A 16,774-nucleotide genomic window follows, 5' to 3' on the forward strand; every position below is an offset into this window, starting at 1 on the left:
TTAATTTGAAATGCAGTGCGAAAAAAAAGTCGTTTTCACTTATATGTAAAACATGTTTATGGCCGCGTCACGAAATTCTACAATACATAGTGCACACATTAATTTGCTTGCGAAACTAGTGTCCTTACTTTGTTAAGATAATTTCTGTACTAAACATATTCATATTTAGACATGATGGATGTCTTACACTCGTGACGTCGACAGAATAATTATTATATGAACCCCTCTTGCACAGAGCAACCTAAAATTGTTTTAATTTACTGCTGTTTGTTTTTCGTACATACGATTGTTCTTTATAATTTAATATTGTAACGAAGAAGCTTAATATTGTTTAACGTAAAACAATATAATGTGAATCTTAACAATTGGGTTGTTCGGTGCGTGAGGGTCGAGGCCCGCCGGCGTTGCGCGTTGTCGGCGGAGCCCGCTCGCTGACGCGTGCGTGTGTGTTGCAGTCGGCGCAGCGCCGCATCCGCGCGATGGTGGCGCAAGCGAGCGCGCCGGGCCGCCACCGCCGCGCCGCTCAGCCGCCGCCACAGTAGACGCCCGCCAGCCCGCACACTCGCCGGGGACCGCCGTATCCGTTGTAGCGCCGACCCCACGCTCAGCACGCGCTCCTCGCGCAACCCCTCCCTTCACACGTTGCAGGATAACCTATGCAGTGATTGCGGATGGATTGTATTCAACTATTTTCAATAGCACCCTCCATAACCAGTAGTGTTTCGCCTATCTTAAAAGCATATGCATGTTATCAATGGTTTCAATGCACTCTCAATCAATTGACCCGTCTCATACAATTTCACACGAATTCTCAATTGGGTTTATATACTGGTTATTGGTAGGTGTGAATTTGTGTTAATGATTGGTAACTATAAAATGTATCTATAATTTATTTATAACCTATCTATTGGAGTATCTTAAGTAATTAAAGATAGATATTATAGACCAGTCTTTTACCAAACTTTGTAATTCAATCTATTTACAATTATCCATAAGTCAATAATATTTCCAATGTTGGCCAGTTATGTTGATTGTATTGATTGTTAGATAGATTGAATAAAAAGATTGGTATTTGCTTAGTTTTCACATATGCACCAACTCAATTTGATTATGAATTATTTTGATGTATTAACTTCTAAGGTTAATATTTAACATTATTCATAAGCAGAATGGGTTGATGTCAAAGTTGGAACTGAGTTTACGTGTAATCATTTGGTATTATAAATACACGAAAGTGTACAAATTTATTTAAAACGGTTGATGTGAAGTATTTCCTCAGACTTGAGAACAGTATTGTATAAATTTCATCTTTTTTTTAGTTGCAATGTATACTTGGAAAATTACATAACTCTGTTTCAACCACAATTTCGAATATATTCGGGATTAAAAAATCGATCACTGCGAAGGTTCTAGTTATTTGGCGCGCAGTATAACAAGTTGCCACCTCCAATACATGTTCGTGGTTTGCTAGAATTGTCTAGTGCGATTATTAATTGTCGCGGAACCGACCAGAATTGAAATTGTTAGAATTTTCATACCTACCTTACGCGCTGACGCGCTTTTCAGCTGTTGAACGCACCGGCTCGACTTGCATTTATAAAGCTTTCAGATATAAACAGATGTTATTCTAAGTGTAGAATATAATTGTATAGGTATCTTGCGTAAAATCTAGTTAGGATTAAAAATCGCACGTAACTTCGGATACGTCGGCCCTACTAATAACTTTTTAATATCGTAAAGCTATGTCCCTACCGTGTTGATATTTTTGTATTCGCCTATGCGTCTCAAACGCCGGTGGGGACACACCTTTACATTATATGTCTATATTATACATATATCTGTTTAGAAGTTGTGAATTCTATAACTGACGATATTAAGACCGGAGCGCGCGCTTGTAAATAGCAAGGAGTCCTCTCGCTCGTTGTTGATCGATGTATTAACTATTAAACTAGTAGTAAATAAATATTAATCTTTCCGCAATTATACATGTTGAAGACTATTATATATAACTATATATACTTTTCATATACAATTATTTTTCATATAAACAGTTGACCCAATGAGATATATAATTGTTAGATTGTTTTCTTACCGTTAATATATATATATCCGATGGTTACATTGCAATAGTTATCCATATTAAGTTCTTATACAAGTGTTAAGTAGACAATGCAATTATACAGACGTGTATTTTGTTTCGTTATTGAGATAGATTAATCTGTTACATAAGATACATACGGTGTGTGGGTTTTAACAACTCGGGATGGATTAGTTGCATTACTGAGGCTCGTTAATGGATTATGGCGATGATGCTCTACTGTTTTCGCTTTACCTGGACCTGAAGGCCTGCCGCGGCCCTCGGCCCGCGCCGACGGCCGCGCCCGCCACATTATACGTTCCACACGATATTGGTATTGTTAATACCGTCTAGTGATTGTTGGACGTTGACTGCTGGTTTACGATTAATTTGTAAGTGACATTTGTTGATCGTTTTCTTTATAATTTTGTTAGCTTTATAACGGTTTTTTTTGTGTCGTCGCGTTTCTAGGGTACTCGCCCGCGCCGCGCGCTTGCAGCTGTTATTTGATACTAGTGTTTGCGATTTGACCGCGAATTAACGATTCCTCGAATGATAAGTCAACATGAGAAGCGAGTTTCACTCAAGTACCGATTCCCACCCAACAACCGCCAATTGGGCGATAAAAGAAATAAAAGACGCGTTTGGAACGCGCGACTCGACCGCTGCAGGCGCGCCGCGGCCCGCCGGCGAGCGAGCGCGGCGCCGCTTGATGCGAGTGTAGTATTTGTGTTATTATTGTGCCAAGGGAGATATATTGTGAGATTAAGATTTAAGTGAATGATATCAAAATTGGAAAGCTTAGATGTTTATATTTATGAATGTGATAATAATATATGGAAGTTGTGGAACTGGATGTTTCACGTGCTAGTTTCGATCTTGTCATCTTATGTAAGTTAGTGTATATTAGTTAGGTGGCAGCAAGCTCCGAACACAAAAACCAGCTATCCGAGTAGTTACAGGACTTGCCCGCTCCACTACACCTACTTGTGGCGTTTGCGTTTCACAGAGTCTCTTTGTATTCCTATACAATAAGGAAAACATACCAATTTTATTTTTTTATAATATTATTACATAAATAAATAGCTTATTCTAGAAATAAACTATTTATGTTAGTAGTTCTTATTTTGATTATTTAATGTTCAATTTATCATAATATATTTAATGAGTATCTCTGTGAAATGTAAAAATCACTCTGAAGCGCCGATCTCGCTGTATCAAACCACTTCCAGATATTATTAATAAATCTCGCAATTGGACTTCGAAAATTACCGTTGCACTGCGCTTGGGTAATAAAGTGGGATTGAACAATTTGTAATCGAACATATTTAAATAATTGCAAAATAAACTCGATGTGACTGAGAGATAAATATTTCAGTTCAATTATTGTATAAAGTGTATCGCATCCCACTGTGTTCCCAGGCGCGGCAGTGCTATGTAAAAACGTGATCGATCAGTTTGTCAGTCACAACTCAAACCGGACATGTTGACGGAAGGCGCGCGCCTGCTCACAACAACTTGTACTTACATACTAGTACAAATCCACTTCTCGGCGATTATGTACGCCCTCTTAGTGCCGGTCAACGTTGCTATGTATACCCTGTACGAAAAGAACATCCAAATCATGATAATTATGCAGTTTATTTGTCATATTATATTCTGCGTTGATCGAACGCAATGTTGTCTATAAATTAAACTTAACTACGCAAACTTATTGATCTATAAAACTTTGCACACTTGTTTGAAGTAGATATTAGCTATGAAATAATAATAATTTTGTATGTATTACATTATCAGTGAAATTTATATAAAATTTGAAATAGCATCCAAATCATGATGAATATGATGTTTATTTGTTATATTTTCCGTGTTGATCGAACGCAATGTTGACATAAAATAAAATGAAATGAAATGAAATCAAAACTAATGAAATGAAAGATAATGACTACCCATGATATTGATCAAAAAAATCTTCGCACACTTGTTTGAATTATTTGAATTAGACTTTGCTATGTAATATAATATTTTTTTGTATGTACTACATTATGAATGAAATTTATATAAAATCGGAATTGGATAAAGATCGGTACAAATCATAAATTATGCAACGCGTTGCCCGTCAATTCTTTTTTTATGATTTTTGCTTTTACTACATTACTACATTAAATTGCGTATGCGCGGGCACGCGTTGTGGAATAACGAATATAAGTTGTAAGAAGGGGGTGGCCGTCAGTTCTTATTGGAAGTCCCGGCGAGCTTATGGTGATAAGCTTTGGTCGTTTGACGCGCGCATTCCCTTCTGTGATGTGCACGTTTTGATGAGATTCTGTTTGATTTCGCTGGCTCATTCATCATATAAATTTAATATCAATCATCAAAGTTTATTTCTATGGAACAAAATTATGGTATGACTATTAAATATTCATTTAAATCATTTTTCGTAATCGAGTACTTGGTACACGCCTATTTTTTAATTATTTCAAATGATCAACTAAGCTTTGTTGTGATCCCTATATGGCAAATCAACGGAACAAGTATATGTTCCAAATATTGACAATAAAGTATATTTTAAATGGTTTGTATAAAGTTGCGACAATACACTGTGTAATGGACTCCCGAGTTTGATTCTGACGAGCCAGCGCTTTCACGCCGGTCAAAATTATTGTAACTACGTTCCATACAACATGTATTCGTTTTTCCTCCTTTAGTATTAGTACAAAGATGCGTACTTAAATTATAACAACAGTGTTCCGTTTGGCCGAAATGTCGGCTCAATACTTGACACACATTCCATAATGTATTTTTATATTCGTCATGGCGTCACTAACCCCGAGGGGGGATAGTGCGTCGTCAGCGGGCAGGACCCAAACTGCACCACTTAAACAATATGGGACACATAGCCTCCAGACCCGAAACGTTCACACATTTAATTATTATCAGCACTAGCGCTAAAGCCGCGATATAGTTTTTTCAACCACCGAATGCGATTTCGCAGGGTGTTTTTAATTTTATTTTAGTGATTTGGTGAGTTTTCGTTTATCGAGGCATGAGGTTATGTAGGCGTACAAGCGGCGGCGAAATGCGCGCCGCCAGCGCCGCCCCGAGGCGTGGGGCGCGCGGTGCGCCAGCGCATTCCGCCGCCGCGCGGTATGACCAATCGAGATGACGCAAACAATGAGAAGCAGTTAGGACTGAGCGCGGAGCCAGCCGCGCGGCAGGACAAGTGTACATATAGGCGTGTGGTTATTCCTTCCAAGTAAAGCAGGAGTCGTAATGCTAGCCTCATTATGATTTGTTCGTTTAGCAAGCAGAAATGAATAGTTTTTAGTTTATTGTATCGTTGTGAAGTAGTGTTAAGTTGTGGCGGGCGCGGGCGGGCGGCCCGAGACTGAACTACACCTGCCGCCCGGCTCGCGCTCCGCCAGTCCTATCCCCCCCCCCCCCCCCCTCCTTTTCCTTACCCTTTATATCCTTAATACCCTTTACACCCTTTACCCTTACATGTCATTTTCCCTAATTACTTTATCGTTCTTGTTTGGTTGATTGTACTGTTACATTAATTATACTTTAATTTGTAATGTGTGTAATCAATTTTGTGTATTTGGCGTGTGATCGAATGGTTTTCGATTTGATTGTGCGTGCTTGATCAGGCGTATTCCGAGTGATGCACGCGTCACGGATGGCATGTAATATGTGTAATATTGAATAATAAATAAATGTTTACGGTATGTATTAGTTGGCGCGCGGCGTCGTGATGCTTCTCATATCGTTAGGTCGCAGGTACAACATGTAAGTTTGTTTACGTTCACGTTCACGACAATTCACATGTACCACACAAATTTTCTTTTCTGTTATTTTAGAGCCATTTTTGTAATTGGTATAAGTTCTGAAACTAATAACTACCTCAATATTACTAAATGAATATGATAATTATCTTTGTGCATGTTTTTGGGAACTGAATTTAAACTGAAATTTCAATATAGTATAAGAATGCTATTTTCACCGTAACGGAAAATATTGTCAAATTTAGGTTTCTTAATGTAATAAAACGATGAAAATTATTCTGTACTTTCATTTCACCACCTTTTTTTTTTCACCTTTCCTAATTTTATGAGTGTGTGGATCTTCTACAATTGTAATTTTGTTTTTCTTTATCAAATATTTTTAGTAGAAATTACCGTGTTTTTTTTCTGTTTAGGTACTGAAAGCTAAATAAATTTCATTTACAGCGCCAATGAGGGCGCCAGTAAACTAAATAATAATGAGGTATATAACCTCGACCACATGATTGAATCAAATACTTTAAAGTAATTTGTATCATATAGGTATTCTTGCTAGTAGCTACTTTTTAGTTGTTAATTACCTACCTATTTAAAAAGTTAATTGAATGCTTAATAGAAACCTGCTCAAGCCGCATTAGGTATATATCAATGAAATGCCTGGTTTAATAAATGGTTAAATGGAATAGATTTGGGTGCCAACAATAGGGGTGCGGGTAACCAGGTGGAGAGTAGGTATCTCGCTGAAAAAAGGAACTTAATTTTATGACTTGGGCTATAGGTTATTATAGTTTGTTAGGTTACGTCTTACGCTTAAATTATAAAGGAAAAATTAGAACTACGAGATGATGATCATTATGATGCCCGTTTTATTACTAACACCGAAAATACGCCATGATAAAAATTCATTCTGCCCATTATTTTATGCTACAAAAAAATCTTAAATTAAAGTTCGACATAGAGCGCTGTCCGGATGGAAGAAACAGAATGCATTATTCTCTGGTAGTGGTAAAGGATACCGCTTGCTCGTTGCCTGGTGGATCCTCATTGTACCTCTGGTGAAGTTCTCAAACTTAGTCATTCTCTCGGTTTTAGGGCTGAGGAGTGGCGCAGAATAAAATGCATATTTCTTAACTTTTGGTCTTTTATAATCTTTCATTTCGCTCATTATTTCCGACGCTACCTGCTCCACGACCGGGTCTCTGGTTGTTTTTGAGGGTGCCATTTTGTGACTTAATCGGATTTTTTTATATCCTGTTGAAATTGTTTAGCATATTATTGGTAACTATGATTTGCCTTAGAATAAAATAAATTGGTAAAGTAAATTATAGCTTCCTCCTATAAAATTGAAATAATTAACCTGTGTGTAAATGTTAAAAATAAGCTTACCAAAATCTTTCGTCGGTACCTCGTTTTTCACCGGATTTATGATTTTCACATCGACCTTGGAATGTGTACCTGTAGCTGTTGACTGCTCTTCAGTCGTCGATTTACTTGCACTTACACTTGTCAATGCCATAGATGTTTGCTTGTTGCTTGTTTGTTTTGTTGTTTCCGTTATTGGCAATGCAGACGAAGTTATAGTCGATCTGGGGTTGTCGCCGCCAGGATGTGGACCGAATGCATCTTCGTATTCTTGTCTTCTGCTTTCTTAAATTAACGTACAATAAATTATTTACATGATTTCATAGCATTATCTCATCGACTGTAAGGACAAGAGCAGTATAACTACGCGATTTATAAGTAGGATATAGAAACAATTGCAATATTATGGCGAGCAAATGGAATCATTGGTCATTGGATAGCGAGTTGGGCGGAAACTCCCCCTGAGAAGTGAATGATTACGCCCTCTTCTGAACACCTCACGCCACACCCACAGCTGGAATTTGCAATAAAAACTGTCACGAAGCCATTATTAGTTATAGGAGTACATACATTTCTTTAAAATTGATACAATGTGTTTTTGACCAAATCCATTTTGAATAAGTATGCCGGCAATATTATGCGTCGCCGACAGATACAAATCAAAAGTAAGTATGATGTGACTCACTATAGAGGTTTCTTTGTGGCACTGCAGGAATGGGAGTCAATAAGTATTCAAGCTGTACTCCAGATCTCCTGCCGTCTATTATCGGCGCTGAGTAGTAAAATATTAAATTTTCATTACATATCTATAATAGGTTGAGGTGAATCTTAATATTATAGAATAACTTTTATAAAAATAAAAACGAAATTGAATTTTGACGCCTAGCTACTAAGTATAAAATTATAAATTAAAATTATGCTACTTAGGTCATAAAAAATTAAATATTATGTAAAGCCTTGATTTGGAAGGATTTCAGTGCTGATGTAAGTGCAGACAAAAACAGGGGAGTTCAATTAATGAATAAATGATTATTTCAATGATTATTTCAACAATGGAAATCCATTTTATACCTGGCAAATAATTTTAGAGAACGCATGCAACCAAGACTTGATGTGAAGGTAATTGTAGTTAGAAAAATGTATCGTTACGAAATTACGTGGTAAAACACAACGACTTCATGACCTACCCGTAAAATTAATATATTTAAAATAATAAGTACCTATAGATTTGACAGTTCTTTTAATGTTTATAATGTCATTATTAACTTGCCAGCACAGAAAACAAGCCTGTATTGCTATTGCTAAAATTAAAATTAGCGCTATGGTGAAGCTTGATAACAAAACAGGTAGATTTTTCGCATTTATATCGTTAACAATACGTATTTTTCTATTCATCGAGTCCTTGGCACTATTTTATACTAACGAATATATTTTATTTTGGGCACTTAAAACATACACGTTGTTTCATTGGGCTCAGTCGTAGCGCAGGTTTCGTCGTCGACAGCGCTTCGGGACATAAGCTCCCGCTTGCGAAGAATAATGTTCTCTTCTTTGACTCTGGTATATTCTGGTGAAGTAAAATAATTATTTTATAATTCGTCAAAAATTAAAAAAAAAAGCTTTATTCATACAGCAGATTTGTAATCAAATTAAAGCAGTGTAACTAGCCTCATTATTACATAAATTCTTCCGTTCTTCTAATTTTTTTTATTACGATTGGTTTAGGCAATAATTAGTAACTAGATATTCTACTTTCCTATTTTTGCTCGACGATTCAATCATTGATAGGCATTTATTTCAAGCATTATGCCACTCTACAGTGGCATAATGCTTACTATGAGTATTACAATTAGCTAGTTGTTCTCCAGTATAAAGTATGCTTAAGATGTTTTTCTAAGACATACCGACTATTACCGACTATGCACAAATTTAAAAAGTCGGACAAGCCGTTCGGAAAACTTTGGTTACAGACATGATAATTTTATGTAGATATAAAGTTCTTAAAATATCAGTAGCTAGTCACCAGTCTTCAAGAGATCCACGAGTAAGAGGGCTTGCTGCAGAGGGTCCGCTTCCTGCGAAGCCGCCCCGCTGCGGGCCGCAGCCAGTACGCCAAACAACGCCACCAGCTCCCATGCGTTTAATGCCATTTCATTTATACATTTATGTTTCTCTTGTTATTTCAAACTGTTTGCAGTAAAATGTTTTATCGTTTCATTTTCGTAACGTTGTTTAAAGCGAAATGTATAAAAGAGTCGTTTCTCCGAGTTTTGTAAGCAACGACAGAATATAATATAAGGGATTTTTTGTAGTCTTCTTTTAGTCTTATAAAGGTTTTACACAACCACTTTATTAGTTATAGGTACATTTGCAGTATACCCGTGATGATGAATGATGATGAATGAACGTACCGAGGTATTTGGTACTTAATTGCTTATCGTATATGACGCAGTAGATAAATTCAAACTCAAACTCAAATATCCAAAATATATATTTAAATATATTGTGTGTATGGGTGAATATGGAATCGGGTTTTGATGTTCTGCTAATAACACATTAATAGTTCGATAGGTAAATGAGTCTGAAAAAATGGTATATATTTTACTTTTTTCCACTGCACTTCTATTAGGCCAAAATCCACCACGCTGGCTAATTGCGAATTGGCCAGGCGGGTGTCACATGTCGTCGAAGTTTTGTGAATTCGATATACCGGTTTCCTCTGCTGTATTCTATATTCTAGTAAGCCTCGTAAGAATTTTCATTTAACTCGACAGGCGACAACATAGTCGGAATTTTCACTGGCCGGGGTCCTTAGAGACAAGGGGTGCTGGCGCTCAGGATTCAGGTTACCACGTAATCGTGAACGTTTTGGGCTACCTGACTGGAAGGCAACGTAATTGCAATACTTACAACTAAATATACATTGGCAAAAAGTGAACCAAAGATGCTGCAAAGTATGACAATGTCTAGCTAGTTCATGTTAATACGCTCGTAAACCATGCAAATAATAACCCTCTAGTGCAATCAAACTTTTATTTAATGATTATTTATAAGCGCTTAAAACCAGGCAACGATTGCGTTGTTTGAGCACTCAACAAGAGTAGGTAACTTATTTGTATGTTTACAATATATATTTTCTTTTGCTTTTATTTTTTAAGCGTCCTGACAAAAATGCATTGAAATCTAAACATGCTATAATTACCTACTCAATTAGTATCTTTCTCTTAGTAGTTTTACTTTCTTCATTTGCAATTCTTACGTAGAAAATCTAATTAATTCTTAATTATACAATGAGGTTGAGGGTTAGATAGGTAAATTGTCACGAATCTGGCGCAAATATTTGTAATCGTAATCAATCCCTAATTGATACATTGTTAACGTTCCATACCGTTAAGTCAATAATTAGATAAAAACGATATTTAAACGACCGTCCAACAAATGTACTATGTATATTAGTGAACATAATTAGTTGTGAGGAGACAATGAGATTAAAAGTAAAGGTATGGTGGTTGCGGCCGGAGTGAGCGCCTCGCTAGTCCCTCCTGCCGCAGCCGCTGCCTAGTGCCTAGTCATTAGTTGTTTGCAGCCGCTGAGAGGTGACTCGGTGTCGCGCGAGGAGCTCGCCTACAATTTTGTCCGTGCTCGTTGTGTGATCGTGTAAAGGTAAGTCATTTCTGCGATTTGATTATATGCGTATATTTTGACTAGGGTGGAAATTAATTATTTTTATCATAATATTACTTTAAGGATTTTTCATTTATATCACCAGTGTATGTTAACAGTTTTATTATTTAATTATGCATTGATCACATATGACATTTAGCAATAGTTAAATCATTAGATGAATTTAATAATTTAATCAATTCATTTTTAGTCCCTAAAGCAGTAAATCACATTTTGATAACGTTTCGATACTTAAATTTAAATTATGAATGTGCATGATTCTTGCGAATGCATTGCAATAGCGATTTATTTGTAAATTTATATAACCCAATTGCTATCTTTTATATTTTATCACAAGAGTGGTTTATTTAACATCATAGTTACTATGTACTTAAAAAAAAATAAAACATGAAATTATATTTTTTAACGATTTTCTCAATGCTATTCAGAATGTTCGCCGTTCGAAAGGTTTTTGTGTAATAAATGCTTACTGGCATATCAGCTAAATAGATTAAAAAGAAAGTTCATTTAAATTTTTTATCAACATGAAGAAGTGTAGGTAGACTCATAATTTCGTGTCGACAAGATGTCGAACGTCTTACACAATTGATATCGCACTGCTATCGAAGCAAAAGATTCAAACATACTAACCTACTAAAACGAAAAACTGTCAGATATGTAGGTTTGTAAATTCATTTAATGTGATCGTAGTAAGGATGCTTAAAGAGATATAAGAAATGAGTAAACTGTAAATTATTGAGTTCGGGGTCACAAGTCGTTAAGTGTTTTATTTAGCCTAATCTATGATTTAATTTATTTTTCAACAATTCGGAAATTAGGACAAGGCCAAGGGCGAGAGGCTTGTCTGATTTCGAGACTTATCAATCAATGAATTTTATCACAATTACATTTTTATCTATAAAATATTTACACAATGTTACGTATATAAATATCTATGTGATTCCTTATTCAAAGATCTGCTCCTGGAAAGATAGTTCATAGATTCAAAATCACGCTGACACGTCAGTCTATATCGATCAATGCACGAGATAATGGCGGTTGGGCGAGAAAACACAACAAAGATATACGTTTAATAATTTTTTCTCGCCAAATCCGCTAAACCGGCTCCGACCAATTTGACAATGGGTGATGGACCCATGCTACTTTTTGTTTCTCTCGAGCGGCGTGCGGAAAGCTTTAGTGGCCAGTGGCTTCGACGACTCATTGAATAAATAAGCACTACAATTAGTACTCGTAATTGGAGTTTGAAGTTGTTCTCTTCAAACGTTCGAAACGTTTCCCGAGCTGATAGTTTAGTTTGATTCATTACATCGTTTACTTAGTTAAGCTGTAATCGACTTCAATATTTTATTTGGTTTTTGAAAAAGTGGTGTAGTCACTGGCTAGCGAGGTAGTGGGAAGGAGGGAGGGGGGTTGTTAATCACCTGATTAAAGTGTTGTTGTTAACTGTTTTTTGGGTTTTATGTTAATATTAGATATCGAGTAATTAAACACTAGCGGTTGCAAATCTCGATTAACAACTGTTTAAAATTATGTTACCTAGGCGTAAGTACCGACTTAAAAAAAGGAGGACTTGATACCTCAAACCTTTCAATTGAACTGATGAAACTGAACCTATTTTGATGATTTTGTATGAAATGCTGGTTCCCCTTAAAATTAAACACGGTTTTTTTTACTTGTGTTAAAATATAGTTAAATGTAGTATTTTTCTTCAAGCAATCATTTTTGTACCATCAGACAGAGCCCGCAAGACCGTTTATATAAATGTGTCAGAGACATACAAAGGTGTCATTTTAGCTCTGATGGAGATTTCCATAAAAGTATTTTTAAACTAGATTCGCAAATTGATTGATTCAATCGTCATAAGGAGTACATCACCGAAGGTACTAGTACAGTATTATGTTATCTGTCTGTGACAAGTAAACATTCAACTTTGCACAGAACAACAACTCTTTTGTTTATTATAAAACTAGCGCTCCGCCCCGGCTTCACCCGTGGTACGTTTTTTCTCCCCATTAGAACCTTTGTCGCACAACATAGACTATAAACAATTGTCCGAATTGGTCGTACCGTTGTCGAGTGTTACGCTTAAGTATAAATACATTTGGCGATTAATTTTTATTTATATGGGTATATGATCTGTAAGATTTAAAAAACCGTTCGAATATCATCTAACTGGCGAGATTATTAGCTGTCTAAAATTGTGATTCGTACATTCGTTTGCATAAAAATGATTGTCTTCACATTATAATACGAGAATATAGTCGTTTTGTGTTACCGACAATCGACTGTTCCCAGGCGTCCGAACGTAACATTAGAACTAAAAATTGGTGTTTGTGTGGTGAAATTATCAACTTCTAATATTAACTTTTGATTGGATAAAAAAGTTCTAAGAGCTGCATGAGTATAGTTCAATGTTCCTGTCTGAAGTAAAACCTGTTGTTGAATTAAGCAAAAGAATATAAAAAATTATGCGACTAAAAAGATAACACAGCGAAGCACCAAAGAGCTTAGATTTTTGACCTGTGATATTTTTATATAATTGTAAAACTAGTTTTTTTTTTGGCGATTGAGTAGTATTAACCGTTAGTATGTAGTACGATCGTATATCTGCCTGCTGGTTGGGCTATCGGCCACTTACCAGGTGTCACGTGATCAGTGTAGGTACATGAAAACATTACTTAGTGATTACGGCTGATTTTCACGTATGTTTAAGACAATATAGTTGAAAACATATAAACATTTGTACAATTGTTTGCCTAAAGGCAACTACTACAATTTCACCAGGATGCGCTATGGATATGGCACCTATTATTGTCCAATGTCTTTAAATGTGTACCACAAATCAAATATTTCGTGTTTTTTTTTACTACATCAGATGTGTTTATCGCGACAACTAAATCTGCCATTCATTTAGAAGCCCGTCCAAATTTTAAATGTCATTCGCCAATATATTTTTTATCCCCCGGTTTTATGAAATCGGATGAAATAAAGAGTGAAAATATATTATTGTGGGCTGCTCTAACACATTGCACTATAATGGTTATATAATAAACCAAAATCAATAGTTAATATGGGCTGATGATGATGTTAAAAGCTAGTATAATTATTTATTTGTACATCGATACATAAACATAAAACAATACAAAAAAGTCATAATGCATGTACTATAGATACAAATCATTTCATTGAGTTATACAATTTCGATTGATTTCATTAAATAAATAAATAAATAATTTATCAAATTACAATTGAAAATACCAATAGTAAAAACGCAATACGTATAAATTCAAGTAAAAGAAATATGGTACAATGTGAAACATAGATTTTTTCAATTGCTTGAAGCTGTGTAATCTAAAACTTAATTTAAACTGTTGTTTGATTAGATGAGTGCGCAACAAAAGACAATGCATCATGGTTGGCTAATGTGGCCAAGCTGCCTTCTTTTCAATATTCCTATCCACAGTTGGTTGGCAATTATGTAAATCAAAGCGGCGAACTAAACGTTTCAACTTCCACAAAAGTACCACCATGTATTGTTTTTAACATAAGTGCTTGCGTTAAATTACTTTTCATACACTTTGCATTGTACGTCCAATAATAATTGTTAACAACCTTCACACTTTGTTAACCGACTTAAAAGAAAACTATTATCAATTATTATTTAAACGGCGAATAATAATTTTAGAAGCGCATTTGTATCGTCAAAATAAACTTAGCGAGAGCAGTTTCTACAGAAGAGCCCGCAAGAAACCCTCTAGTTATTTTATATTTAAAATAATAATCACGCCAGTGAACTATTCTGTAGTTTTTCAACGACTCGGGTGTTAGTTTCTGTAAGAAGCAACATTAATAACAAAATACATATTATGACAATATATTTATATAACCAGTTTCTGATCTTTACATTGAGTTAACCGAATTAGTTACCTAATTCTGTTTTTGTTGTACCCAATGTGTACGTAGTTACGCCACCTCAAATATACTCGAACGCACAGTCTGCTTAAATGCAGTTGCATCTCAGACAGCTTAGTGAACGTCTCTATTGGTAACTTTGTTGAATGGAATAGCATAATTTGATTCAGTATTACATCTACCATAATATTAATACATTGTAATTTCTTTTATATAATTATAAACAAACTTTTTAATAACGTATTTGTCTCTCTCGCGACTTCACTACTTTTTACAAGCGTTCATGTATATTTATATTACAAATATACTTAATTCGACTGTACGTCGGTCGGTGCTTCAGCCGGTTCATTGGTAAATAATGACAAAACTCGATGTCACTTTTTATATTTATTTTTGTATTTCATTAACATAATATATATAGATAAAAGAATGAGCAACACTGCTTGTAACGCCTTTTCAGCAATTTTCCGTGATCACAAAACTGTGCTCAATATGAAGGCTAAGTAAGGGTGAATGGATCCCTTTCCGCATTCGATACCTCAATTTTCGGCTAATTACATTAAGGGGAGGCCGATTCTTTTGAGTCTCTGATTGTTTTGTTGACTCCCGGATCTCGAGGTACCTGAGATCATTTTAATGGACGTTCCCAAAAACGGATGCTGTTATCATATACCTTATATTGCGTATGAGTTTTAATAAACATCGACAACACGATGTTATTATATATTATAAACTAGCTTCATGTTTCATGTAAATGTAAATCCGTTCACTTTGTGTCCGTATCCGTTTATATTACATAGTTCGGTAAAGTCTATATTTAAATGCATTGGCGTGTAATGCAACGCTTGTAAAGGATCTATTATTGGGTTTAGATTATGCATTTTACTATCACATTACCATATCTAACGAGTTGCATCGGTAAGATTGAAGTATGCATTTCTTGTCAATAACATTCTTTGGCTGATAACGCTTATCTGGCTGCAGCACTGTTTAAGTTTACAATGTATAGGAAGTTTCGAGTGTGATATTTGGAGGTAATTCGGTTTGATTAAACTAAAAGACGGTTTGCGGGACGTAATAACATTTAGAATGCATCAAACTGATCCTGATGATATAAATCATAAATATTAAATCAATGTATAATTATAATTAATAATAAAAAACACAATCACTAAGCCGATATTTAATTGCATTTCTGTTAATTTGTAATTATTCAGTTTATTAAGAAGTAAACAAGTAAAACACGCTGGAGTACTTGAATATTTTTGAATAATATTAAACTCATCCAAGGTATTTCTAGGAAACTCATAAGGAATATCTTATAACATTGTGAGTACCTATATGTTGATTATGACTGAGTAACAAATCTTATTATGGTGAGGTTAGAAGTCTCTAATTAATGGCTAAGAAAGGAGCGAGGGTTGAGAGAGGCACGTTGTTCCTCGCCTAAAACAAAAAAAATACGTTGTTCGCAGTGCAAGCAGTCGCACAAAAGGATCATATCAAAAATGTCAATTCTTTATACCTTTAGGATCCTATTTTGTAATGTAATTATAATAATACAACCATCCAGCATTTAATGTATAATTCCTAAATTCATTCACGTTTATTTAGCTTGAAACAAGTATTCTGATTAATGGCATATAATTAATAATAATTAATTGTATTTTCGCATTCCCAGAAACAGGGTTTGAAATATAATCCTCGTCATATTACGTGTTGCTCAAAACAAGTTTGAAGTTTTATTAAAAGCCTGTGATGGACTAGCAAAGATACATTAAATTACAAGGAATACGCATACGATAGACGAATTAAATATAATTGAAGTTGATTGTTTTTTTCAATAAAGATTATTTTTAAATGTGTCCATAAATATGTAAATAATCATAAGTAATTAATAAATTTCTTAGATACACGTTTTTATAATAACGATTGTTCTCTGGCATCAATGTTA

The 16,774-nt window shown here is 35.2% G+C and overlaps 2 protein-coding genes and 1 long non-coding RNA gene across 7 annotated transcripts in view; 2 read left to right on the forward strand and 1 right to left on the reverse strand.

The window, feature by feature from the left end:
- Positions 1–6,138, forward strand: part of LOC119835616 (insulin-like growth factor 2 mRNA-binding protein 1) — a 43,382-nt gene extending 37,244 nt beyond the window's left edge. For all 5 annotated transcript variants that reach the window (XR_005288065.1, XM_038360546.1, XM_038360545.1 and 2 more), the window contains one exon: positions 456–6,138. Coding sequence is in view for 4 of the 5 variants with exons in the window: in XM_038360546.1 (XP_038216474.1) it covers positions 456–542 (87 nt within the window). In the remaining variant the exon portion in view is untranslated. The remainder of the gene's footprint in view (positions 1–455) is intronic.
- Positions 6,139–7,319: 1,181 nt separating this feature from the next.
- Positions 7,320–8,411, reverse strand: LOC119835777. Its single transcript, XR_005288068.1, has 3 exons — positions 8,293–8,411; positions 7,907–7,993; positions 7,320–7,506 (listed from the first exon to the last, which is right to left on the reverse strand). It is a non-coding gene; the product is annotated as an uncharacterized LOC119835777 (long non-coding RNA).
- Positions 8,412–10,743: 2,332 nt separating this feature from the next.
- The window catches only part of LOC119835892 (facilitated trehalose transporter Tret1-like), a 32,974-nt gene continuing 26,943 nt past the window's right edge, over positions 10,744–16,774 (forward strand). Inside the window, exon 1 of the mRNA XM_038360992.1 lies at positions 10,744–10,884. The gene's annotated coding sequence lies outside the window, so the exon portion shown is untranslated. The remainder of the gene's footprint in view (positions 10,885–16,774) is intronic.

The sequence above is a fragment of the Zerene cesonia genome, chromosome Z (genome assembly GCF_012273895.1).
Source record: "Zerene cesonia ecotype Mississippi chromosome Z, Zerene_cesonia_1.1, whole genome shotgun sequence".
Classification (NCBI taxonomy): Eukaryota; Metazoa; Arthropoda; class Insecta; order Lepidoptera; family Pieridae; genus Zerene; species Zerene cesonia.